This window comes from Cyprinus carpio, chromosome B5 (assembly GCF_018340385.1).
Source record: "Cyprinus carpio isolate SPL01 chromosome B5, ASM1834038v1, whole genome shotgun sequence".
In the NCBI taxonomy this organism is placed as follows: domain Eukaryota; kingdom Metazoa; phylum Chordata; class Actinopteri; order Cypriniformes; family Cyprinidae; genus Cyprinus; species Cyprinus carpio.
Window position 1 is genome coordinate 4,131,464 of NC_056601.1, and position 27,502 is coordinate 4,158,965.

General features: G+C 38.3%; 3 protein-coding genes across 5 annotated transcripts; all 3 read right to left on the reverse strand.

The window, feature by feature from the left end:
* Positions 1 to 2,649: 2,649 nt before the first annotated feature.
* amer1 (APC membrane recruitment protein 1) lies at positions 2,650 to 9,896 on the reverse strand. 2 transcript variants are annotated; one of them, XM_042723712.1, is made up of 3 exons: positions 9,773 to 9,896; positions 9,448 to 9,624; positions 2,650 to 7,628 (listed from the first exon to the last, which is right to left on the reverse strand). In XM_042723712.1, the coding sequence occupies exon 3, from the start codon at positions 7,521 to 7,523 to the stop codon at positions 4,719 to 4,721; it is 2,805 nt and encodes a 934-aa protein (XP_042579646.1). In that variant the 5' UTR covers positions 7,524 to 7,628; positions 9,448 to 9,624; positions 9,773 to 9,896; the 3' UTR covers positions 2,650 to 4,718. The 2 variants fall into 2 exon arrangements, with proteins under 2 accessions (XP_042579646.1, XP_042579647.1); XM_042723713.1 differs by having other exon boundaries at positions 9,433 to 9,624.
* Positions 9,897 to 13,267: 3,371 nt separating this feature from the next.
* LOC109075039 (ankyrin repeat and SOCS box protein 12-like) lies at positions 13,268 to 17,256 on the reverse strand. 2 transcript variants are annotated; one of them, XM_019091019.2, is made up of 4 exons: positions 17,146 to 17,256; positions 16,276 to 16,474; positions 14,554 to 15,126; positions 13,268 to 13,729 (listed from the first exon to the last, which is right to left on the reverse strand). In XM_019091019.2, the coding sequence occupies exons 2-4, from the start codon at positions 16,463 to 16,465 to the stop codon at positions 13,575 to 13,577; spliced, it is 918 nt and encodes a 305-aa protein (XP_018946564.2). In that variant the 5' UTR covers positions 16,466 to 16,474; positions 17,146 to 17,256; the 3' UTR covers positions 13,268 to 13,574. The 2 variants fall into 2 exon arrangements, with proteins under 2 accessions (XP_018946564.2, XP_042579648.1); XM_042723714.1 differs by lacking the exon at positions 17,146 to 17,256 and adding an exon at positions 16,631 to 16,838.
* A 63-nt stretch (positions 17,257 to 17,319) lies between these two features.
* mtmr8 (myotubularin related protein 8) lies at positions 17,320 to 27,276 on the reverse strand. The gene is made up of 14 exons (XM_042723715.1): positions 27,088 to 27,276; positions 25,303 to 25,425; positions 24,840 to 25,002; positions 23,057 to 23,214; positions 22,230 to 22,358; positions 21,627 to 21,761; positions 21,058 to 21,190; positions 20,802 to 20,911; positions 20,585 to 20,710; positions 19,988 to 20,037; positions 19,410 to 19,610; positions 19,097 to 19,225; positions 18,798 to 18,924; positions 17,320 to 18,716 (listed from the first exon to the last, which is right to left on the reverse strand). Exons 1-14 carry the CDS (start codon positions 27,109 to 27,111, stop codon positions 18,423 to 18,425), a joined length of 1,902 nt encoding a protein of 633 aa, XP_042579649.1. The 5' UTR covers positions 27,112 to 27,276; the 3' UTR covers positions 17,320 to 18,422.
* Between the last annotated feature and the right edge of the window lie 226 nt (positions 27,277 to 27,502).

The window sequence follows — 27,502 nt, forward strand, 5'->3', positions numbered from 1 at the left end:
AAAACCAAGGCAGGACAGTGTGCGAGTTGGGATGTCACTAATGGACTCAATGTTTTGGGGAATATGTGTGTATAACAGCGAGGGAGTTGGTGTGTATGTGTATAAAAGCTTTTGGAGACAATATGTCCTGTCCGGCTCATGCAGTTTTAACCTTTAGGCATCTTATGTATATATACACACACATACACAGTCCTCATAAGCTTTACCTCGTTCCCAAGGCACTGTTTAGAATAGTGTATTTTGTGGCATATGTGTGTGAGTCCTGAATAAATCAGATGAAAAGAGAGCTCAAAGTTTCATAAATAAAACATGGTGCTATACTTCCTATTATTATGTGGAATATATAAGTGAAGTCCTGCTCTATATCTGTAGATAAAAGGAGGTTTTGAAGTCTTGAGCTCCAGGCTAATGACATTTACACAGGTATGAATAATTAGTGATTGTTACTTTCTAAAAATACTAAAATATATGTACAATCTAAAATATACTATTAGATTGCTATGTTTAAAATATAGCGCAAAGCAGTACACAAAAGTACAATGGTACTTTGATGTAATGCATAATAATACAAAATCATCTCCATATACACTGCTTATTTACAGGGTTCCTCATATTAAAATGATAGCTTAAACCTAAAATCTAAAAAATACTATTCAATTACTATTAAAAATATTATTTCTGAAATAGAGTGCAAAAAACTGACTTCTGCTGTATAATTGCACTTTGATGTATAATGATACTAAATACTCTCCATATTCATACACTGTCTATCTGCATGGTTCTCTGTGTTTTCTAAAATTATTTTAAATTTTTATCTTAAACCAAAATTCTAAAAAATAGTATTTACGGTTTAAATTTAAATTACTTCTAAAATATAGTGCAAAGCGGTACATTACGATACAATTGCACTTTGATGTATAAATATGATCTCCATATTCATACACTGCTTATTTAATTGGTTCTCCAAGTTGTCTAAAAATACTTTAAAATTTGAGCTTAAAAATCATTCTTAAATTGCGATTAAAATTAAATATTAAAAACTGCTTCAAAAATATAGTGCAAGGTAGTACACAAAAATGCTACATAAATGGCACTTTGATGTATGTAATAGTACTAAATGATCTCCATATTCATACACCGCTTATGCACATGGCTTCAAAGTACTTCATAGAATACCATGGTATTACCATAATAGTACTGTCCAAAAGCATCATACTGGCTCCAAGTTCAAAGAAGGTGTTTCTTTTTAATAGCTTTTTCCTCTCTTTCAAGATGAAGAAAAAGAGACAATCGCAAAAATGACAAAAGTACAAGCTTGTCTATACAAACGCTCCAATATCCATCTCGGATGAATGCCAAGGTTGTTAAGGGACGAGAGAAAGAGACTGAAGGCTTATGTAATATACTCTCTCCTGAGAAAGAGACTCATCACACAGCTCCGTGCCAATGAAGGAATCATCAACATGCTCACACAAACCACGTAGAAATAGGTCATATTGAAATCTGGCCACTGTACGGTTCTGGTTATGGGCCAAAACTAGCGTGGATCTTGTGGAATACACCTTTCTTCAAATGACCTTACACTGTGTGCACTTGTAACAGAGTTCAGTAAACCAGCCATCTGTTTCAATTCAGACAAACAGATGATAATGTCAACACGACAGTCATTCCCAGTCAAGAAAAACATTTCAAAGCTCAAAGAGGGCAATAAACAAACTCTGGATCATGTGGTTTTACAATATTGCCATTGCATAGCAACCCTGGGAGTGCATCCCGCAGTGATGCGATGGAATGCAGCGTGCTGATTGGTTGAGGTCAGGACAGAAGAAGTAAACAGACAAGCTAATGCAAATCAATCAGTGTGCTGCAAATGCTGCTAGAAGTTCAACTTTGTCTCCATAAATCTACATCAGCAAGTTGTGCACTGTGACTCACCTGCATGATTAAGCTTGTAAGTTGTTTTATCACCAAAATTATAACAACAACAACATAAATGCAGTCCTGTTGTTTTAGTTGTTTTATGCTGAGAGTGCCCCCTAATGCAGTGGTGGACTAGATCACAAAAAATCAGAACTTTTGTGTCATGTTTTCTTCCAAGTCTTGCTGTTGGGCATCACAATGTTCTCTAACAGATTTTTTACATTCAGATATTTATTAAGATTATTTTTGTGAGTCGCTTTGTGTAACAGCAAATGCTAAATAAATGTAAATGCATAAGCCTGGACAATTTTGAACTGAATGAACTGAGCGACAGGGTTAAATGCAAGATATTAACAAACTTGTTTGAGAGGTTTTGCACACAGTGTTAATTTCACTAAATTTAGACTAAATTGTCATCACATGTAAATATAGTAAGGCCCACAGATGGATACGTTTAAAATTAAATCAACGATGTGGTTTAGAATGATTAACTACTTTTTATGTTTGATAGTGTACAACAATATTAAAACTATTTATTATGACATGAGCATTTTAGAATCACAGTGGTTGGACACAATCTAACCAGTAGAGGGAGCCAAAACCTGCTGTGACGCTCAATTGATCGCTGATCTGTTTTCTTATATATGCAATTTACATACTGACATGTATAGGGAAAAAAAAGAAAAGCGAGAAGGGAGGTTGGAAAAGACAATATGACACATCAATTGCTGTCAGTCACGAATTGCCTACATTTATTTTGCTCTTCCCAGCTCATAACAGTAAGACGTGCACGACAGCTTCAACCAGTTTCCATGACAACTGGAACCTCCTTGGCTTTAGAACGGAGACCACCTGTCAATCAAATACAGCATAAGCTCTACTAATAAGGCAATGCCTAACAGCTCAGAAAAAAAATAATAAGGCACTAATGCTATTTCACCTATAAGTGCCACATCTAAAATCCATTTGCCCATTTAGGGTTTCACTACATAATCAAAAACAGAATTACAGTGCAGATGTCAGTGCATGATAAGCTTACACACAGCTTTAAGTCATAATATTCCATTTCTCTTTTGTCAAAATAGATAGTACAGTCTTAATAGGTCCAAAAGAGTTAATTTTTTTTCACTAACATATTAAGATTGTGTCTGTTTTCTGCTAATCCTAATACTCACAGTACAAGAGCACAATTAAAAAAAAAAAAACATTAGTCATGATGGTCCCAAACACCAGAAGCTCTTCAATAAAGCAAAACATAAAAAGCACGCTCAAAAATATATATATACACATATGCATACAACAAGGCCTAATAATGACCTAAAGCTGCACTATTAACAAATCATCTGCCATAGGAAACTAAAGCACTTCAGATGGTACTAAAAAACACTCACAAACTTGCAGTACTGATGCCTATTAAGGGTTTATTTCCAGTCAGTGTTGATTCCAGTGTGGAAAGAGAGATTGCGTCCAGGGTGTGTTGTGATTGATATGTTTAAACCTTTTGAAAATGACAACACTGAGGCTAATGAAGGTCAAGTTTTACTGACACGTTCTAACATTCTTTGTCTGTGTATGTACATGCTTGTGTATTAAAATACAAAAAGGGGAAAAAATGCTTTTGGTTTTCTGATACCACTAAAAAATGGGGTATGGACAGTCAATCACACAAAGGTACCAAATGCAAGAAAAAAGAATAAAACATTAATTATAGAACAGCACTGGATTTATCTACAAGGAAACACAAAGGTTGATTCATTCTTAAGAGCTGAATATATGCACTGGTAAAAATGGTAAGTGCATTAATCTGACTTTGGCATTCTGATGAGGGTAGATGACCGTGACTGTGATACAACAGCACAGAACAATCACATAATGTCATTAAAGGCTTTACTGACATTCTGTCTCAAATGACTCAAGATAGTACCCTTTGATTATCAACTACATAGATCATATTTACTGAAGACTTTAGGCCAGATCTGACTTGAATGTACACAGAGAATACTCAAATATGCAGATATCCATACAGTTAATACAGTACATTATGTAATCCAAAACAATCAAATACTGTTTAGCAGCACAAGAGGAAACAAACCAGATTCTATACTCCGATCCTTAAGCCTTCAGTAAATAAAGTAAAGAAGTGTATCAAGGATGTTGGCTAAAATGCCACTGATTTAACAGGCATTTTTCCCATGAAAGTAGCATGTACTATCCCAAAAACAAAAAATACCATATTAAAGAAATGTGTGACTAGCTAAACAAGATGTTTAAAAAGATATAAATATTAAAACCTTGAAACATACAGCATATTTTCAAAAAAAGTATTGCATTAAAAAGTATTTGCTCAAACTGAGTTTGACACTTATAAAGTTATAAGATGATTGGTTTCAATGTTCTAATGAAGGTTTTCATTCTTATGCTAAAATAAGTAATGTATAGGTTGTCGTCTTTTTGCAAATATATCAAAAACATATCCAAAACCAAACAAAATGGATCAATTTCCATCGCAATACCTGGCTACATAAATGCAAAGCAATATGGCATCTATATATAGACAGCACCTGCTGAGTAACAAATACAGGTACAAATACACGTCCTTTTAAAACTCACAGAAACTAAAAAATAGCTCAGAAACTACACAGTACATCACAAAAGAATACAATAGCTTATCCGGCAGTAACAGCAACTACAGTGTGTGAGTGAGATACAATTCAAGACTGTCAGTAAACATCCAGCATCGTCTTTGGTGACGAGACTTGTATTTGTATTATTGTTGTACTTGGAGTGGGAGATATTGTTTATAATTTGGGTGGTGCAGGGGTGAAGCCACCCTGAAGTTCCCCCCTTCGGTTCTTTATGGGAATTTCTCGATGGTCTGCCGATTGCTCAGAGCGAAGGTGGGGCACACCTTGAGTGACCCCGACAGGTCGATTCTTCCACTGCATACCTATAGGGGGGTAACTGCAGGGGTAAAGCGCATCACCTCCCCCTAACAAAATCTCCCCATCACCATCGGCTCTAGCAGATCCAGGGAGGTTACGATTAGGGCAGTTGTTCTTTAGAGGGAGATGTGAAGGTCTCATGGTTGACTGGCCCACATGTGGCAACTTAGCTTCTTGGTGAGAAGAGTTGGATGACTCAAAACTCCGCCCATAGCCCCGCCTCCAACTATCAACAGTGATCCCGCAGGGCTGTTGCGGTAATGCCTTATCATAACAATCAGCAGTCCTACGCTGTGAAAACACAGAGTCACAGTTGGTGTAAAGCTCACTTGTCTGAAACTCCAGACTGTCTGTGTCAAGGGAGCGACTGCGACGGTTTAGTGCTAATGGGGCGGGGACGGGAGGGCAAGGTCGACCCAAACTGAGGTGGCGAGGAAGGCTAGCAATGCCCCAAGCGTTACTTAGCAAAAGACTTTGTTCGTAAGCATCAAAAGTACGCTGGTCACACTCAGCAAAGGCGTCTTGCTGAAGGTAACAGCCATCCTCCTCAAAGGGTTCATAAGGAGATGCTAACTCTTCCTCCTCCTCAACAAGTTCGGTCTGCTGCTCACATTCACCCTCATTCTCCATGTCGACAACGTCGAACGTGACGATGGCGGGCAGAGCACTCAGACTCGGCCCGAAAGGAGAACTCGACTCTGAGCCATCAAGACTCTCAGTTGAGTTGCGGTAAAGCCGGGTGTTCTTTGTGAAATCTACGAGTGCTTGGGAGAAGCAGACCATCAGCTCTTCTTGAGATTGACTGCAGCCTCTGGCGGGTAGTAATGGGCTCTGATCCTCAGATTGAGGCTGCCGTCTGGTTGTCTCAGCGACATGAGAACTAAATCCTGAATCGGCAAACAATGGAGTCCCCTGGATCTGACCCCTGCTGAGAGGGACTGGCTCTTTTACAGCTTGGGATCTCGGTGGTGATTGGGGATAGCACTGATTCATGGCTTCTTCCAAAACCATCTTACTGTTGCCTGTGGAAAGGATCGAATCATTGTAGAAGCAGTCTGTTTGGAACAGAAGCTGATCTTTGGATGGGCTTCTGAGATTCTGGAGCTCGCAGCACAGAAGGGCATGCTGGATCTTGCTCAGACGCTCCTCCTCCGTCTCCATTGTTCCGGTCTCTAGGGCAGAGGATGCCAGGGCATACAGAGGGTTTGTCTGACTCTTATCTGCACCAACAAATGAATGGGCATCCTTGGGAGGAAGAGCAGGGCTGAGTAGACGATCGTCAGGCTCAAAAAGTTCATAAAGGGCATCACCACTGTAGCTGTCCCGTGGAAGCCTTTCCTGGTGTGGACGCTCTCTACTCTCCTCCTCCATACCTGGCGTGGTGGAGTCATAGTATCCCTCATCGCTGTTGGGAACCGACTCCTGCCGTTCGCTCTGTGGGCTCAAGAGGTCAACAGGAGTGAGGGCCGTTTCTGTGATTCCCAGTGGGCTGCTGTTGGAGGTGACACGGATGGAGCTGATTTGCTGATCAGGAGTAAGCGAAGGGCTATCCGAGCCCATGTCTGAGGGGACATAGCAGACTTCATTACTAGTTTCAGATTCCCATAAGCTCTGCAAGTAATCCGTGTCTATCTCATCAGGAGTTGCCATCTCTTCTCCTCCACCTTGATACGTGACAAAACACGAGCTCCGTTTTCCTGCGTTTCGGCTGCCTCTTTCAGCAGACACTGAGCTCTCGGCGACACTGACATCATCCTGGTCTGCGATGATGTCTCCGCAACCTGTCAGCGAATCAAAGCTTTTCAATGACGAAACATCACCGAAGTTTAAGTTTTCAGAGGAACAGGATACAGCAGGAGGCTCCCCGTCGGGAACGTCCACATTCTGCTCAGCCAAACGGTCCAGTTCTGACTCGGCACACAAGGGTTGATGATATGTCGTCAGTCCTTCCCGTCTCGCATTTTGTTTCTCCTTCCCCTTTTTCTCCTCTTCTTTTGCTCTCTTCCTCTTATCCACCTCCACTCTGCTCCTCCTTTTCTCAGGCACTAGCGTTACATCTTTCATACATTCAGTGGCAGCCAATGGCAGTTCGCATTCACTGCCTGTGGATTGATTAGGCACATCTGGCACCAACTCTTCGCTACGGTCACTGACGCTCGACAGGGCACCAGGCACTGTTTCGGCATGGAAGCTTGAAGACATTTCATGTGTCTCACGCTTTTCTAGTTCAACATTTTTGTTTTTCCTGTGTCTCCGAATGCTGCTGAAAAGCCCCCGAAGGCCTCTGCGCTGTCGTGGTAGAGACTGAGACTTCCCGTGATCCTCCTGTGATTTCTGAGGGTCACTGGAGGCACAAAACTCAAAGTCCCCTGAGGCAGCTTCACTGCTACCTCTACCCAAATCTTCCCAGCATGCTCTGCTCACCCCATCGTATGTTTGGCTCTTCGTAACACCTGTTTTTGATGACCCCTTTCTTCTGCTACGGCCACCGAAAAAGCTGGGCAGAACACAGATGCTCTTCCGACCACCAAAAAACCTAAAAGCCGCCTTCCGTATTTTCACAGAAGGGGGTGACTGAGGTTGAGGGCTGTCATGGGAAACGGAGTCTGACTGTGGACCCCCTTCTGCACCTACAACCTCACTTCCTGTGGCGGTCTCCATACTGACACAAATGACTGTGGCTAGTGGAGCATATCTGTAGTAAATACTCCACCCTGAGAGGCAGGCTGGAAGGTATGGGGACTGTGTTTATCAAACATCTTATACCTGTGGAAGAAACAGAAATTAAGACGCATCATTAGGAACAGTCAAAATAAAAAATAAAAAACTTAGGCACATAGTTATTAATAAACATTTACAATAACAATTTATTCAAACACTGAAAGATGTGTCTGTACATCAATGTTTGAGATGACCGTTTGCACAAATGCCAAATATGACCTTGCAAAAAAGGTTTAAACTTTAAAGGAATAGTTCACCCAAAAAAATGAAAAATGTCATAATTTACTCACTCTCATGTCATTCCAAGCATGTATATGTTTCTTATGTTGAACACAAAAGAAGATATTTTGAAAAATGCTGGTAATCAAACAGTTGATGATCTACATTGACTTCTATAGTATTTCTTTCTCTACTATGGAAGTCAATGGGGACCATCACCTGTTTGGTTCTTCAAATTATCTTATTTTGTGTTTAACGTAAGGATGAACTATCCCTTTAAAGAATGAATTACTTTTTAGTGGTTTGTGATAGAACACAATATAACAAAATATAATACTGCCACCAACTAGGACAAATCTCAGTTCGTCCTGAACTTATTCAGGTATACACTGAAATTTGGTCTTTAAGTATCAATGTTTACTGCATAAAGCATACTAGAATGTCCCAACTCATTTAAGACTCCATAAAAAAAGCAAGCAAAATCGAACAAAAATCAAAATTAACTACTATATTTAATAAATATAAATATTTAAAGGGTCTATTGCAGGAGAGTCCAAGCTCAGTCCCAAAGGGCCACTGTCCTACAGAGATTGCCTCAACACACTTGCCTGGAAGTTTCTAGTATGACTATTAAGACCTGGATTTGCTGGTTCATGTGTGTTTAATTGGGGTTGGAGCTAAATTCTGCAGGACAGTGACCCTAGAAGAGCAGGTTTGGACGCACGTGATCTATTATGAATATATTAATAACCTTCATTGGGCTCATTTAGACCCTGTTCACAATTAAAATTGGTAACAATTATGAGAAAACACAAAGCCCAAATGATTCACCATTTTAAAATGTTTATAAAAGGTTTTTCAATTAAATGCAACGAACCAATAATAATTGCATGTTTTATTTTTTATGTTTTACCCACAATTATATTTGTAAAACTATACCATATATGATACTAACCTGTTACTTTATCATGTTTTAATGAACATTTGCATTGTTGTATTCCCATTGGTTACAGCTATCACCAAGAATAAAATGTTCTATCATGCAGTTTTTTACTGGGCTATGTACTACTGAGTAAATTACATTTGCTCATGTAGGTGTAAATAATTCGAACAAAATTTGTTTTCTTAAACACAAAGGCTGAAAGGCTAACCTACAAAAATACCAAAAACAAAATCGATGACAGTAGAGTGTTACAACCTGAATGAGTCTTTCAATGCAACACATAACGTGAGCGAAGTTCCGCTAGATTAAACCTACAATCAAAACAAAAGCTGACTGAAGCCAGCGGGCCTGAACACTCACTGTATGTGCATCATAAACAAAGGAGTAACACATACAGACAGCGTGCAGTCCAAAGAACTACACCCCATGGGCCAATTACACCAATTACTGCACTGAAAATGTTACTGGCATCGAATAGAACTTCTATCAAAAGACTACACGCAGTGTCCCCAGCTGGACACCATCACTGCGAATGAACGTACAACTGACGCGCGCTAGCCCAGACGCTAACCAGCTCGCGTCCGCTTCACTGACATACACATTACTTGCATACGCAAACAGCTGTTTATGCGCGTACACTCACGTACGTTAACAGTCAAATAGCGAAAAATACACAAAGATAAATACCTTAACGATACTCGCCTTATTTTTCCATCTTTTCCGAACGCGCGTGCAGTGATGTGCTCTGTCCTCGCGCAGCGCTGCAGGAGCTCGCGACTGTGATTCACTTTGTTCATTGAGCGCTGGCTGCAGCGGCTGGCGGCTTTTCCGTGCTATGTGCATTTTGGGAAGTGTAGTACCATGGTATGTCTGCTTCGTCTTTGCATGGGCGATAAAAAGCAGTGACATTAAAAACAGGTAAATTGTAAAGGTAATTAAAGTAATAATAGCAATGGGTTACATAACTTTGCAATAAAAATAATATAATATACGCAGTTAAAACTAGGGATTGATGACGTGAAACTACCGTTTCGACACGGCGTCGAGATCCCGAAGCGCAGATGTTTTCGAAACACTGCTCCGAACGAAGTGTGATTCGAAACACCCATGTCACGTGACTAAGGCGTTTCACAAGTGTTTCGAGACCCGAATCTGCTTTTGACCGACAAGGTCGGGAACAAACCACACAATCGCACATCTGTCTTAACCTAACTCTGCAACGTATAAAAGTGCAGTTAATGCAGTAGAACAATATATAAAAATAAAAATCTTTATATGTAAAAAATGCCAGTCGTTGTGTCTTGATGTCTTTTATTAGTTATTTTTGTTCATGACCAAAATAAATAACATTCACAAAGAGTTTTTTTTCAGTTGTCAGAGAGATGTTACAACACATCACAAGAACAGAACAATAAAAACACAACTTTCAAATATTTATTATAATTACATATATGCTTCACCCGGGATTCGAAACTTAAGTGACTGGTTCTGGCAAAATGCCACGCCTGCACACTAACCACACCCCCAACCCACATGGTGGAATAACAAGCACAACATATTTGTTACAAGTCGTCAACTCGATTTGCTATCAACGCTGTTTCAGATCAATACTTGAAAATGACCACTAGGTGTGAACGTAGAGACGGGTGTTGAATTGTTTTGAAGCCTCGGTTCCTTTCCTTCGACTGTTTCAGTGTTTCACGAAGCCTCTCTCTACCCACCACTAATTAACACAATAAATGCTCTGTTGGAGAAGTACACAAGGTGTAAACCAAAAACGAGTTTCGCTGTAGCAGATACAAACCTGGCCAAAGCCCCAGGGGTCCACAGAAAATTTGTGAGAAAGAAAAAAATTACGATTTTACTAAGCATATTTTTTAGGGGATGTCAAATTTTAATGTGTTGAATTTTAAAATTATCCACCAAAATAAAAATGTTTTTAAAGCTGCAGTCTGTAAATTTAGCCTCTTTGTCGCCACCTCAGTTTGAAAACCTGCAATTGCAGCTGTTTGCAGAATTCTCTTCTTTGCGTGGTTTGTGCGCCGGCACGGCTCCAGCGCAGATGAATCTAATGTTTTGAGGAGTATGTGTGGCATTCAGTCAATACACTGGTGTGGATATTTATTGTACCTCACAGATTCTAGCCTATGTCTTGGAATATATGACACAAATAAGAATTTTCACCGGATATTGTCATCTGAACAAGTAATGTAACAAGTCTGCCACCTTTGTTCTGACCAACTGAGGGAAAAAAGCATTACAATAAATCGCGCTACCAATGGTGATTTTATCTAAAGATCGGTTTGCTCATATCACATCAAACCATGCAAATTATTATTATTGTTATATTTTATTCTTAAATTATTAATGTTAACAACATCAGCATTGCCCCAACCCTGGTCCTGGAAGCACCCCAACACTGCACGTTTTGCATGCATCCTTAACCAAACACATCTGATTCAGGTCATCAGCTAATTAGTAGAGACTCCGAGATCTGAAATTGGTGTGTCAGAGAAAGGAGATATGCAAAATGTGCAGTGTTGGGGTGCCTCCAGGACCAGGGTTGGGAACCACTGGCCTATAGTGTGTATTAGGGTGTAGATTTAAATTTCTGTACAGTCTAATCTCTAATTGTCATGCCATTCGAATTTCATATTAAGAAATTCTTTTAACCCAAAAAAGCAAATTATGCTCCCTTCAAACTGGTTGTCTTTAAAATACAAATCTTATGTTATCCCAGGCTATCTGTAATCAGAAGCATATTTAAAACTGGAATATAATTTAACTTCATTCACATGTTTCATGAACACGTAATCCTTTGTGGATTACAATCCGCAATCAAAATGATACATTTAATTATTCTAGCTGCTGTGAGAAAAGGCTATAAACGATCCACCACCTGCAGGATCCTCACATGCGATAACCTAGTAGCCGGGACAACTTCATGTTTACAGACGTGTAACTGCTGTTAGGGCGTTAATTTTGAACACTGGCTGGTTATGTACTCAAATATTGATTTCAGATAATTTTTAACCAAAATAGAAAAAGTACAATGACAGAAAGTCAATTATTTAAATTTGCAGCCTTTTTATTTTAGAAAGGCATGAGGGGTCCTTGACATCATAAAGTGATAAAACTAAAACAATGAAAAATATTTTGTCAATTTAAATTACATGAAAAACTCAACTGAAATAAATGACCAAAACAGAAATAAAAAAAAATGATAAAAATGACAAAAGCACACAACCAAACTAAAGTTAAAGTTAAATTAAAAATGAATTAAATCTAAATGTTAGCGTTTTCCACATCAGTGCAATAATCCTACTTTATGAAGTGGAAATAAATCTCTATATGGAAACCTCAAACTATACCCTATACATGTAAATACAGAGAAGACAACACGGATAAACATTATGATGTTCAGCTGTACAATTTTATGAACAAACTTACAAGCCAGATGTTATTCATAGCAGAATTGTGTTTTCAAAATACACCTGCATATACTGTATATCCGATTTAGCATAGACTGATTTACTTTGTAATCCTCAGGCAAGATACTTTAATACCTCTGCTATAAGTCCTTCTGAGGACTTGCTCTGGAACTGATGAAGTCTTTAACCTTACAGGAACAAAATGATATCCATTACATGTTATCTGCATGATGGAGGGTACACAACATCGGTTGGAAGAGTCCATCTGCTCTAAACGAGGGATTCATAGACACAAGTACATCACAATGGATTTTACACATCATATTAAGATTAATAAGCCAGTTACCAACATTTTTACATCCTTCAACAAGCTGTTTCTGATAAACAAAACACAAAAAATTCAGTAAAAAAAATAATTGCTAAATTTAGTAGGAGTTATGAAAACCTCCAGATCAGTGGTCTCAAACTCAATTCCTGGAGGGCCACAGCTCTGCACAGTTTAGCTCCAACCCTAATCATACACACCTGATCCAGCTAATCAAGGTCTTCAGGATTACTAGAAACTTCCAAGCAGGTGTGAGTTGGAGCTGGTTGGAGCTAAACTCTGCAGAGCTGTGGCCCTCCAGGAATTGAGTTTGAGACCTCTGCTCCAGATGATCTTGGAAAGGCAGAACAGGCTGTATGAGCTAAGCTCTAGACTAATGGTTTTCAAACCGGTCCTGCGAGCACCCCCAGCACTGCACATTTTTTGTGTCTCCCTTACCTATCACACCTGATTCAACTAATCAGCTCATTGGTAAAGACTGCAAGACCCTGAAATGTGTGTTAGATATTGGGAGACATACAAAATGTGAGGTGCTAGGGGTGCTTGTAGGACCGGTTTGAAAACCACTGATTTAGGGCAGTGGTTCTCAACCACATTCCTGGAGGACCACCAACACTGCACATTTTGCATGTCTCCTTTGTCTGACACACCCATTACAAGTCTGTGAGTTTCTACTAATGAGAAGGTGACCTGAATCAGGTGTGTTTGATTGAGGAGACATGCAAAATGTGCAGTGTTGGTGGTCCTCCAGGAATGTGGTTGAGAACCACTGCTCGAGAGCATTTGCAGCAACACTACTGGTAATATTACACAATCAAATCTGAAAGAGATTAAAGCTAATTGATTTATGTGGATGTTCAAGTTTAACACATTACATATATGTAAACCATGGTTGTTAGTAGCAGTATATCGCTCCATCTCTTATTTTGCATACAAGTGAGTCCACGTAATTAGTCCAGATCTTCTGTCTGTTTCTGTCCCTCTAGATGTCTGTATGGTCTACCTGTCCAGTCTATGTGTGAGTGAATGAGTCTGTCCTTTAGTAAAGGCACCGTGGAGGGTAATCTGTTTTGTCAGTAAACCAGTGCACTCTTGTGTGGCTTGTGTTTGAGATAGTCGATGAGCCTGGGTGGAATCTCCAGAGAGTCCAAAGACTGAATCTTGTTCACCTGTATCAGGTGTTTACGAATGGCCAATCTACACTGAGATGCGAGAGTCTTCGGGCACCCTGTGAAAAAGAGAGAATAAAAAAGTTTTAACAATCACAATATGTGTTATTTTACTAATAGTATTCATTCATTTTGAATTAATTTGGAATTAGCATTCATTTTTTTTTAATTTAATTTTAGTTTGAGTATTATTATGTGCTTTTGTCATTTTTATTAGTTTTGGGTTTTAAAAAAAAAAAAATTCCATTTAGCTTTAATTTACTTTCATTTAAGTTTTAGTACTTCAGCTTAAAATGCATTTATTTCAGTTAGTTGCCAAGGCAAAACTTCTAATTTTACATTTAACTTAAACTTTCATTGTATATTTATATTTTATTTTCAGATTTATTTAAATAAAAAAAGATATTTAATAGTTTTAATTAACAACACTTTGAAAGCTTGTTTCCGTAATGTTATAAATAAAAATAAAAAAGGTAATTGCAATTTTTTTTCATCGTACATTTCTGATTTTTTTTTTCCCCCTTGCAATACTGAGTGTATATCTCACAATTCTATTATTTTCTTGCAATTTCTGAATTGTAAGATATAATCTCTAAATTGCAAGGTAAAAACTCACAATTCTGAGAATTCAGAATTGAGAGAAAAAAATCTGAATTGCAAGATGTAAAATAAGAATTGTGAAGAAAAAAACTGACCTTTTTTTGTGAGTTTATATCTTTTGGAATTCTGGGATTATACCTTGAAATTTTGACCTTTTTGTCTCAGAATTGCAATGGGGAAAAAACACCTTTTTTGTTTTTTATTCCTTTGTAGAAACAGGTTTCCATACAACACTAATGGCAATAAAAAAACAATGCTATAATACCACTAAAACTTCTCTCACCTCGCTCTTTCAGCAACAGCTCAACAGCTTCGTTCTGTTTGGTGCTCTTCTCTATAATGAGGGTCGGCAGGTAGACGTTTGCCCCAAAGTCAATGAGCAGTTGAATGTATTCGACTGCACAGCCATGTCTCAAACACAATTCCAGGACCGTCTTCTGCTGCGTGGCTCTGCCGTTCACCTTCTCTTCCGGGCTGTTATAGTTCGGATCTGCCCCATATAACAGCAACATTTTGAAGCAATCCAGGTGTCCATATATGGCTGACAGGTAAAGTGGACCGCTGCACACAGCAACCCCTGAGGCCCACAGCGTCACCTTTGACCTGGCATTGACCTCCGCCCCGTGCTGAAGCAGCTGGCGGAGGATCTCGGGGTCGCCCTCTCGGGCAGCGGTGAGCACGGGCGAGCTGTTGTTCAGGTGGCTTCCATTCGGATTAGCTCCAGCACGGAGAAGCGCAATCACGCAGCTCAAGTAACGCCCGCACACAGCGGTGAAAAGAGGGGTCTGGGCTTTAACATCAAGGCGGTCTACATCTGCCCCATGGGCCAGGAGCAACTGCAGACACCTCAGGTGACCTACAGCGGAAAAAACTGCTGCATTAAAAATAACTGCAAAGCCCTGCAGAGAGCAGTGCGCTTTGCAGGACTTCTACCTCAGATGCTGTAAAAGTAGAGCCACAAAAATCATCAAAGACTTCAATCCCCCGGTAACTCTCTGTTCACCCTGTTCCCATCTGGAAAGTGCTTCCATAGTCTGATGGCCAAAACTGAGAGACTTAGGAGAAGCTTCTTCTCTCAGGGCATCAGGCTCCTAACCTCAGCCTCTTAAAATCTACAGGACTTCATTAGCATACACTCACCACACCCGTTACTTGACATTGTCGCCGCATACAGCACTGTGCTGCTACGTAACAACCTGCACTGTTGAACATTAACCTCAAATTCTTCTCTGTACATACCTCAGCATATTTCTCACTTGTACATTTCTGTTAGATTCAAATATTTATTATATTTTCTTCTAAGATTATTGTGTAATGTCCTGTACTTTCAAGCTCTTTATTTTATTTTGTACAGTCTTATTATCTTTATCTCCATGTTTATTACTTTCTTTGTCTTATAGTTTGTTTTAAATCTATGGACCGGACCAGACTTACATTATTGCTGGTTATGTATCATACGTGACCCTGGACCACAAAACCAGTCATAAGGGTCAATTTTTTGAAATTGAGATTTTTATATATATATAAGCTTTCCGTGATGTATGGTTTGTTATGATAGGACAATATTTGGCCGAGATACAACTATTTGAAAATCTGGAATCTGAGGGTGCAAATAAATCAAAATATTGAGAAAATCACCTTTAAAGTTAACCAAATGAAGTCCTTAGCAATGCATATTACTAATCAAAAATTAAGTTTTGATATATTTACGGTAGGAAATGTACAAAATATCCTAATGATTTTTGACATAAATGAAAAATTATTTTGATAATTTTGACCCATACAATGTATTGTTGGCTACTGCTACAAATATACCTGCGCTACTTATGACTGGTTTTGGGGTCCAGGGTCACATATATATATATATATATATATATATATATATATATATATATATATATATATATATATATAAAACTGAGTTTGTGACGAAAAATCTTGAATCTTGTGGTCGTGGTGGACAAAAAACTCAGCTGTGTCACCATGAAACGGGTGATGCATGTACCTTTGGAAGCAGCCATGCGTAACGGTGTACCTGGGATCCCCCAACCGCTCTGCTGATTAATGCACTTCCTGTAGTGTTCTTGTGACAGTAGCTCAGCCAGCAGGAAATGGTCATTTTTAGCCACAGCTCGGTTCAGCACCAGACTCTCAGAGGCTGCTTCATCCTCCTCCACTGGCCGCAGCACGAGCATAGAAGAGAACTGCAGAGAAAAACAATCAGTTCATGCACAGATGAGGGCCTCTGCATGACAGTTGAAAATAACAGCAAATTAGTGAGCTGCCTATCTAGACTATGTCCAAAAATGCTGTCTAGGTATTCAGCTCACTAGGTTGTATTCAGGATGAACTGCACTCACTTCATGACGTGAATTGTTATGTTGCACTTTCAGTTCAGTTTTGCATAACAAGTCAACCTTATATTGGGATATTACTGTTATTAATGAGTAAACTACGATTATATTAATGTAATATATTTGACAGCGTTTACGTTAATGGAACGCTTTGTCATGATAAGAGTTTATCTGCATTAGCTTTAACGTTACTAGCAAGCATTCACGGTCAGTTAGTCGGGTAGCAAACGAGATACACACCAAAAACACAAGCACTTTTAAATGCTTTTGTGCCAGTAAACTCAGCTGAGAGTAACACTCCTCGCATTCAAACGGAAATGTATTCCCAGGCTATCGGAGCTCGGTGTATTTAACTCCAGTAACGTTAACGTTATCTGAAACATAAATAACGCAGTTTGACTCGCTCCTTCTGACCTGCTGTCAAACAAACACGCATTTTTAAGGGTAAAGACTACAATAAATATACAACATGAGCATATAGTAGATATTTTAAATGTGTTTTCGCCTAAAAGGACACTCACCGAGCTAATAACAAACCAAACACCGACGAGCAGCAAACAGCGGAAGCTGAACTTCTGTCACTATGGGCGACCAGAGGGGGCGCTGCGCGCGCACACACATCCTGTTTTGTGTGATGAGCGATTTTAGTGTTGTCTACAAACATAATGCAATATAATCGCACAACATAACGCACATTTGTTCACCAAAATTAATATTTATTTATTTAAAGAAAACTGAATGATGTACAAAAGAGGTACAAAACAGTGCAATGATCAAAACAAGCGTGTATAAAATGAGCCGACACAATTAATACACAGAGCAAAACTCTTCTCAGTTTTAAAAACAATAGATGTAACGTGACCACAGTCATTTTCAGTGGTAACCCTCTTCTTTCTTATTTCAAAATTCCCTTTTGACTATTGCTGTACATTTAATCAATAGATTTTATTTCTAATTTAATCAAAAAATAATAATGTAAACAAATGCTTCTCAATAAAGGAAGCCTTTTTAAACATTGGTTTTGCATTTCACATAATAATAAAAACGTGTCTGGAGCCCCACAGCAGCCAGGGTTCAAGAAGTTGAATATTAGAACTGAAGTTGTCAAAACTTTTCCACATCATTAAAAACAGTATTGCTTTGCAAAACTATATGCAATTTAAAAGGCTTGTTTAAAAGGAAATAAGCGCATCAAATTTTTTGTTTGGCATTAGAGCTTGGCTCAAACAATATGGCATCCTATTGCAATGAATCAGCAGTCAACAGCAGTGTTTCTTTTTATGAAAAATGAGCAGCGTTTGCAATTAGGAACACCACAAAAATAATACTAAGCCCTTTTTGCAAAAAACTTATAATCAATTTGATCCATGTTTTAACAACATGTTCCCTTTATCAACATGAATTTCACATCAGCTGCTTGTGTGTCTGAATAAATCAGTATCAGAGTCTGGCTTTCAAATGTACTACACAAGTGTTACTAAAAGAAAGACATTAAAAAACAGTCTATTGTACAATGAATAAGGCCACATTTGATCAGAACGGCATTTAAACAAAATGAAGATTATTCTAAGTGCCTACGATCAAAGCATGTAGCTTCAATCCTCGTGGTCTGAAGGCCATCAAACACACTGAAGTCCACAGAAAACATAAAGAACAGATATTACAGCAATATAAACAATAACAAACTAGTGTGCTGCAGCTTCAGCTGTGGAAACAGTACTTTATGCATCTTTTCAATAATCCATATATTTGTTCTTTGGGGTTTCAGTCAAAATGTCCGTTCTGTTACTATGGAGACTCAAGAGGATTCTTGTACCTCCTCTTTGGAATGTTCTGTTTCCACAGAAACAGGTTTGTCCTCAGAGGAGGTCAGATCGTGTTCGGTGGCTCCTGGCTCCGCCCCTTCTTTGTCAATGCACTTCTCAGCTCCCGGGCCCACCTCCTCTGCGTCTCCATTAACCAAAGGAAGGCAGCTTCCATTTGATTGGACGAAAGGAGCGGTGGGAGTCTTCTCGCTTGGACTGTCCTGTTCCGTAGGTGTGTTGATTGGTCCGGATGGATCGGGGAGAACTCCATCTGCAACAGCCAGCTGCTGTAAATGGAGAAGAGAGAGACAGCGTCATGTCAGTCGAATACCTCTCCACACTGACAAAACTACCACAAACCCACTTACTCGCTGTAATTCAGTCATGGTTCTCTCTCCTTCCTCCTGCTTCTGTGTGAGGGAGAGCAGCTGGTCTAGAACAGACTGTTTTGGGTGCATGCCTCTGTCATAGTGGTTATACATCCCACACCAGAACCTGGAAAACACATACAGACATACAAATTTGATGCAAAACTATTCAGGAAAACACAAATAAAATTGCTCTAGATAAAAATCCAATTACTTTGAATTTTTTTAAGTGTCATCTTTAAATGTTAGTTTGCAATGGCACAGCTGGTTTATTCATATGTTTAAGAGTGTATCCGTACTTGAAGTGCAGTGGTAAAGTGCTGGGTCTCAGAACTGTGCTCTCTAACGAACGCCGGTACAATGGGTTTCGATACAGATGCTGGTTCTTCAGAAGATGTGGCCACAAGGAGAACGTCTTTTCATGCAACCTATAATCCCACAATGAACAGTGAAGCAAAGCATTTTAAAATCATTCAGTCGTTGCATGTTTGATTTCATCTTTAATAATAAAGAATAATTGCTCTTCATTTTGAAGCATACACGTTCAGTGCCGACTGCATCATTTTTATACATACATGTATGTTTGTGTGTGTATGTGCTGTCTTTCCTCACCTCATGTCCAGCCTCTCTTTCTGACAGTTGCCGATAAAGTTTCCATACTGGCAGGCGTAGACTTGATTGTGTATTTCTATTAGGTAATGTTCGTTGAACTCAAACACACAGGGGAACTGTTCAGACAGCTGCCACACACACTCCAGGAACTGGGTGAAAACCGGAGACACTTCTTTGGGGTCGGTGTCCAGATGGCCACACCTACAGCACAAACATATATGCAGTACAAATGAAAATGTGATGTCACAAAAAACTGACTTGGTATTGATCGTAATGGTATAGTATATAAAAGGTAACTGTAATGTATTACCATTTTAATTTTGGTATTGATCGTAATGGTATAGTATATAAAAGGTAACTGTAATGTATTACCATTTTAATTTTTGCAATTCTTAATAATTATGGTTATTAATGTTTATAATTATAAAAAATATTAATTATTACAATATTTAACAATAATTCTCTTAAAATGGTATTATTATGAATATATCTTATATACATATTCGCAGTTATCGAAAGCTCTGATAATGTTTGGAGGGGTATTTTTTAACACATGCAACAACAGTGAAAGTTTTTACCTGTGACTGAATTTATGACCAAAAGAGATCCACTCCTTTTCTATTAAAACCTGTATGAAACAAAACAGATGTCAAATTATGACTTTTCCCAACAGCCTGCTTTCTTGTATACGATAAACAAATTCAACACAGTCAAGACCTTAAATTCTATTATTTTGCCATATTTCAGTCTGAGTGTTTGGGGTCAGTAAGATAAAAAAAAATAATAATAATAATACTTTCAGGTATTTAATGCAAGAACAGTGATGATGACTTTTATATTGTTGCGAAAACTTTCTATATCAAATAAATGCTGTTTGTTTAAACTTTCTATTCATGTTCTCTAGCACCAAATCAGCATGTTAGAATGATTTCTGAAGACTGTAATGGCTGCTGAAAATTCAGCTTTGCCATCACATAAATTATATTAAAAAAAAATTAAATATTAAAGCGTTAAATTTTACCAACCCCAAACCCATATATGGTATATAATAAGTTACACAGGAATAGTTAATGACTTAATTTGAAAAGCCATGACCTGCTCAACAGTGTGAGTGTGAACTAAGTTCACACGAGTCCAGTGTTGAGGGTAGAGGTTATAGGTTACTGGGTCATTACCATGAGGCCTTTAATAGTTCTGTAGTATGGGTCCAGCAGTATGCAAGCCAAAGAGCACACCTGAGCCGTTCTGTCCCAACCATCAGAACAATGCACTAACACACTCGCCCTCTCTTCACAGACAGCCTAGAGCACAAACAAAATGACTGAGCTCATCATCATTGATATACTCTTGTTGGTGTGTCTCTCTATGCAATTATAGCATGGAGGTCAGTACCTTGGCGAGGAACACGCCTGCATCCATTACAGATTTGATGTGCCTCAGCCAGCCAGAGTTCTCCAGACCTGTCAGATAGTCACTCATGGAAGGAGACTTCACAGAGCACACTGGAAGAGCAAAGGTACAACCAATCATCATTTTATCTACTGATTTAAAAAGTACAGCCAACACCCAACTGAGCAACTTACAGAAATAAACCTAATCAGCTACTGCATATACCAGTACTAATAAAAAAAAAAGAGTGTTCTCTCACCCTCCAGCAATTTTTGTAGGCTGTTTCTCATGATGTGGATGTTTTCGATTCCTTGGAACTGGAACCTGATATTGGAGTAGTTGTCCTCATTCTCATAGCCTTTACCAGCTGCACGGTTGGCCATTGCGTTCAACTGACAAAGACAAACACATGTACAAATACATGCATACATAGCTCCAGAGGGTCAGGTCAAGGCTTACGATCTCCTAAATAATAAGGAAAGGAATGAAATGTTGTTTCTCCAGTTACACTGATGAAACATGAGACGGGCAACAATAATTTAAGCATATTTAATATCTGCAATACATACAAAAATAAAATTCATTCCATAACCTCATTCTAATGTTACAGAAAAACCTAACTATGACAAGAATGTAATGGTTAACTAGTTACAACATAAAAAGAAGAGTAGTTGGGGTCAGAGGGCGAAAGATTACACATTCTCTTATGTGTCTCCTACATTCATGCCACAGGAGTTGGGGTTGAAAGTTTAAAGATAAACATTTTAAAAGATCCATTCTGGACGTGTCCTCTTATGTATATAGAAAGGTTAAGGTTAAAGGTCACACCTTAGGCCGTGTGTCCACTACATATATAAAAGGGCAGTTGGGGTTCGCTTGGCTGATGGCCTGAAGCATCTGCTCGTCTTCCACACAGCGAGACGTCAAACCCGACAAAGGCTGACTACAGCGACAGATCGCAGCCTGCAAGACAGTAACACAAGATGCAAAGAAAATATAATGTTGTTGTTAGTGGCACAACTTTTAAATCATTCCTGTTTAAATCTACTTGTGAATTAATATGCACCCAAATTGTAAAAATGGAATGCAATTAATAGTTTCTAGGTTAATCTGATTTAAACTATTTTCACTCATTGCTTTGCAGTATTGAATAAAACATGTATATACTGTAGTACTTATAATTAGCTTTTCTTCTGACTCTATCTCTGGTCAATGTGATCAGTCTGTTGCAGTGTATTTTTGGACTCTGTTATCGGTGAAGAGTACATGCAATGTTACCTTAGAATTTTGCCAAACATTTTAGAAGGCAGTATAATTAGGATATCTACTGTTTGAAATAGCCAGCCTGTCAGATTTTGTCTAGGTAGGGTGCTCACTTGGTTGTGGAACAGAGCCATTATGTGTATTCATGATGTGCATGTGCTTGTATACCTTAGTGTCTTTGTGATAGTAAGACAGAACAGGCAATCGCCCTCGGCTCCTAAACTTTGCACTGCCTGTTACTACCGCAACACTGGCATTTTTAGGGAGTCCTAGGATAGATGGATAAGTGCTACAGATCTATGTGAAAGAGAGACATCGAAAGATCCATGAGACAGAACAAAATATGAATTATAATTATAACATAACATACACAATTTAATTACAAATGTTTGTCAAATAAAAAAAGAATATTCTGATCAAGTTTTGGGTGCATATACTACTGTTCAAAAGTTTGGAGTTGATAAGATTCATTTTTGAAAGAAGTTGTCTTATGCTGTTCTGCATTTTTCTGATCAAAGTTTTACTGTTTAATGGTGTTTGTGATGTATTGCTACAATTTAAAATAACTAAAGTTTTGAATCTAATAAGTTAATTTTGTGCTCAAGAAACCATTTTTATCATTATCAATAATTACTTAAAGCAGTTGTGCTGCTTCATATTTTTCAGGATTCTTTGATGAATAGGAAGTTTGAAGAACATCTTTTATTTAAAATACAGTGTAATTTTTTTTGTAATATTATAAATGTCTTCACTTCATTTAATGCATTCTTGCTGAATAAAAGTATGAATTTCTTCAAAGAAAAACATCTTTTACCCCAAACTTTTGAAGGGTAGTATACGGGTGTTTGGTTGAAACTGTTTGTACCTAGAACATATAATATGTGGTCAGTATAACCATTGTGGTCAGTAGACAAAAAGAGTTAGGCTGATTATTGTGAAACGGTCCTAAACAGGAAGCATGAATACTAGACTTTCGAGTAATAGGAAGATGTTACCTCGTAGTTCTTGTTGAGATGGCTAATTTCCCAATAATCATTGGAGAGACCCATCCTGCTGAAGTCATTCGCCACACTGATGAATTCCCAACCCTGTCTCCTGTCCTCCTCGTTTTGGTGTGGATTATAGAGAAAGGCATACAGCTCCTCTTCTTTGACTGAAATGGCACAAAAGCACTGTTAGAATCTGAGAGCAAACGTGTGCAGTTGGGTCAGTCTGCAAAATATTACTGCATTTTTCAGATTTAAATAAACATTACTGGAAGATTCCTGGACTGGGCACTAAATAAGAATGATTTTGAAGAAAAGAAAGAAAGAAAAATAAGTGTTGTTTGTCTAATTGGGCCAGTCATGTGCTGTCACCATGTTCATTACATACCAGTGTTGTTAATGTTGACTAAAACTATAACCAATAATTTTACTTAATTGGAATAAAGTTGAAATTAAATAAAATATAAATATTAGACAAAAGGGTAAACTTAAAAACTTAAATAAAACTTATAAATATGCCCTTGGCAGCTAACTGAAATAAAATGTTTAAGTTGAAGTGCACAAATACTAAAACTAAACATTAAAGGGGTCATATGATGCAATTTCAAATTTTCCTCTCTCTTTGGAGTGTTACAAGCTCTTGGTGAATAAAGAAGATCTGTAAAGTAGCAAAGACTAAAGTCTCAAATCCAAAGAGATATTCTTCATAGAAGTTAAGACTTGTCCACGCCTCCTAAAACGCCTCGTTTAAACACGCCCCCACGTCTATGTCACTGTGTGGGAAGATTTGCATAACGCCACCCAAACGTTCACGCAAAGAAAGAAGGCATAACTTTTATTCTCGTTGTAGTATTGTTGTTGTTGCCGCCGCCAGCAATGTTGTGGAGACGCTGTGTGTTTGGTTGTGAAAGCAAAACTACTTTGTAGTACTTTGTCCAAAAGAGGACGATATCCACTTCGTCATGCCTGGAGCTGATCCGTGCTGGTCGCTGAGGTAATACATCAACTTCGCCCTGTGGATCGCCAGATCAGTTTTCAATGTGGACGAAGTAGAGTCCAGCTCAGTGTCGTCACATGTGGTTGCCGCAAGCCCGCCGGCTGCTCCTTCATCAAATCTGCTGGCCGCACCATTCACAAGCCCGCCAGCCGCCGCTTACTCAAACCCGCCTTGTGTGATGCTGTGTGTTTCGTTTTGAAAGCGAAACTACTTTGTTTTTCCTTCCAAAAGAGGACACAACTAGAAATCAGTGGTTAAGTTGTATTTACAACACTGTTCCAGAAGTGTTCAACCCAAATATTCAGATGTGTGCAGCGCATTTTATGGAGGACTGTTTCCTGAACCTGCAGAGTAGCCTACAATGCATCTGTGCTCAAAGGCTGTTTCTATAATTTGGGGCAGTTCCAACTTTGCAAGGACAGTCCGGTGCTTCTGACTCACAGCCTGTACATAAGTTTTTTATATTTAAAGAATTTGCCACTAATGATTCAAACGCAAGTTTTAAGCAGTGTAGAGTAACTGTTAGAGCTTGTTGTTTGTTGTTTCTCAGATCACAAATGCAGACATGCACTGGATAGCTGGCCAATCAGCATACACCTTGCTTTTCAGAACAATGAGCTTTGTAAAAATCGATGCGTTTCAGAAAGGTGGGGCATAGAGGAGAAACAATAATGTATATTATGTGGACAATGATGTGTTTTTTTTTAACCTTAAACTGCATAAACACATTGCAATGTCCTCACTAAGATAAGTTAGTGAAGCAAACGTTTGTGTGTGTGTGTGTGTGGTGTGCACCTGGTTGAGACAGGCGCAGAAGTGACTGATAGACATCCTGACAATCTCTCTCTCTTTGGAACAGCAGATGAAGCAGCTGGAAGGTTTTACAGCGGATCAGGAGCGGACAACCGGATGCAGTTAACGGAAGCTTCTCTACCGACACGATGTGATGATGCAGCACCTTCAAACACATGTGATTGATACATCCACTGTTATCAGACATCTAGACATCTGTGTTTCTAAAAGATCCTACGGTAACACTTTATTGTTACACGTTACTTACTATTTCAATAACAATATATTATGCATAATTACATGCAAGTATCCCTAAGACATACCCTAACCCTAACCATTTAGTAAGTAATTAATTAATATTACTCAGTTACACTGTAACAATGACACCTTAAAATAAAGTGTAAGCGATCCTACAACAGATAATTGGAAGACTATTACATATTCTGTTCCCAATGGCCTTCATTACCCATGTTTCTGTGCGTGCGTTGTTAGTTTGTTCCACATAGATAAGGTGAGTAGCGGTCAAGTAGAGAGTGCCCAGAGCTGATTTCTTGTCAGCATACTTGTTCAGTAGTTTCACATACTCCACCTGCAAAAAAAAAAAAAAAAAAAACAGTGCAGATTTATTGACTCAACTATCTGCAAATAATAAAAAAAGCACTAGCCAGCGACCGCAAGGGTTAGCGTGACACAATCAAGTCTGAGGGTTTGGATGTGCCCCTCAGGGAGCAGAACCCATCATCCAGCCTGTGTTTAACACAATGGAGAGGAAATCCTACAGAACCTCTTAAGACTACTGTCAGCACATCCTGTTCCTCCATCTCTTGTCATTTTGGTTACTTGGTAACAAGCAATGAAACAACATTATAACACAAGATGCCAATTCAGCACTAAGTAACATTTTCTCTCGAGCCAAGTCTAATGTATTCTGCTCGTTTACACTTGATAAACTACATGAGAACTAATCTTTTCAGTAAATGATTAGAATGATCCCTTCAGGGCTTTAGGACAGCAAATGCAAGTTAGTATTCTCTATAGTATGTCTCTATTTAGTGAACAGGTTAATGTATTTCAGCAAGACAAGAAACTCAAGAAACTTTTTGGATTCTACCGGTCAATTTTGATCAAGATTCAAACCCATAATTCTCTATTAACAGGCAGAGCAGATCCGAGCAGAGGTGTCAGCTGCTAATACAGAGACTTCCTGTAGTATTGCTGATTCAACATGTGACATCCTTTGAGCTGACCCCTCCATGTCTCCCCATAAACATCCAAAAAGGCCAAACACTGCAGCATTCGTCCTTTTATACTTTTTATGACGATCATATGAGCATATAATATTATGTAACAAAAGTGCCTATGCAGAACTGTGCATTTTGAAGGTCTCTCTGTGTAGTTAAGGTCTTGGGAGGCTCTTCTAATAAGATGATGTTAATCAAGTGTGTTACATAAGACAGACATCTAAAATGGGACGTGATGGGATACTGCATGACAAGGTCATACTTTAGGCCAGGGCTTTTCAAATTTGCATCCAGGGAAAACTTCAAATTTGGGTATGTGGAAAACATTAGAGAAGAATTCTATAAATAATTAAAAAAATAACGATTAAAAAATACATAAAAATAAATATGATGTTCAAGGAAAGAAAGTAAATAGTAAATTAAAGGCAATTAAAATAAATAAATACAGTACTGTGACAGTAAAAAGCAATATAATAATGTTGAATTAATAATAAATAAAGTTTTCCCAATTCTATTTTAGATATATTTATAATATTATGATTTTTACTGTATAAACTGGGTCTTTATAGAAGAAACTATATAGATACCTTCAATGTTTTAGGAAGGGGTCCCTTACATGAGAATGATCATAGGGGTATGTGGCATCTAAAAAGATGAAGATTGTATATGATTTTCCCTCCCTTTTGCCTGCAGGTTCACCTGAGCAAAGTTACATCTGAATTTTGGATGAAATGAAGTGAGGACTGAAAACTCCTTCAAGTTCATTCCATTCACATGTTAGGCTACATGTTACGTTTAGTAACCAACATTAAAAATAACTGAATGGATTTAACACCAGATTAAGTAAAACCTAACAACTCGGAATCGTGTTAAGAAACCACATTTAAACGCTTCCTTCTGTAACGTTATGTTTTTACATCTATCGAGATTTTAGAGTAACGTTACTGAATCTGACATACAGCACGAGATCTGCCAACTTTACACGAGCACACCTGTTGATTCAGACTTACCTTTGGCGTAATAATGTGCTCCATATTTTCAGTGGTTTATCATCCAAATGTCCACGTTAAACTTTCGATGTTTAGCGGTTATCATGTTTGTTTCAGGAACTCATATTATGTTGCTGCGTTCCTCCCTGACCTGAGGACTACAATCATGTCAGCTGACGGGAGCAAATATCGCGATAACTCGAAGCGCGACGTGTTTTCAGTCTCCTACTTGATGTATGGGTTTTCAGCAGTTAATTCCTGAAGGATGCTGTTGTAATTATTTAAACACTGCAGTCCTTCTGTCAACAAAACATATCAATTTAAAATAAATAACGCCAATTATTTTAGTCACAGAATGTTAAAATAAATTCGGTTAAAATAAATAAATTATACATTTGATTGAAATAAATAGATAAATAAAATTATTAAAATAAAA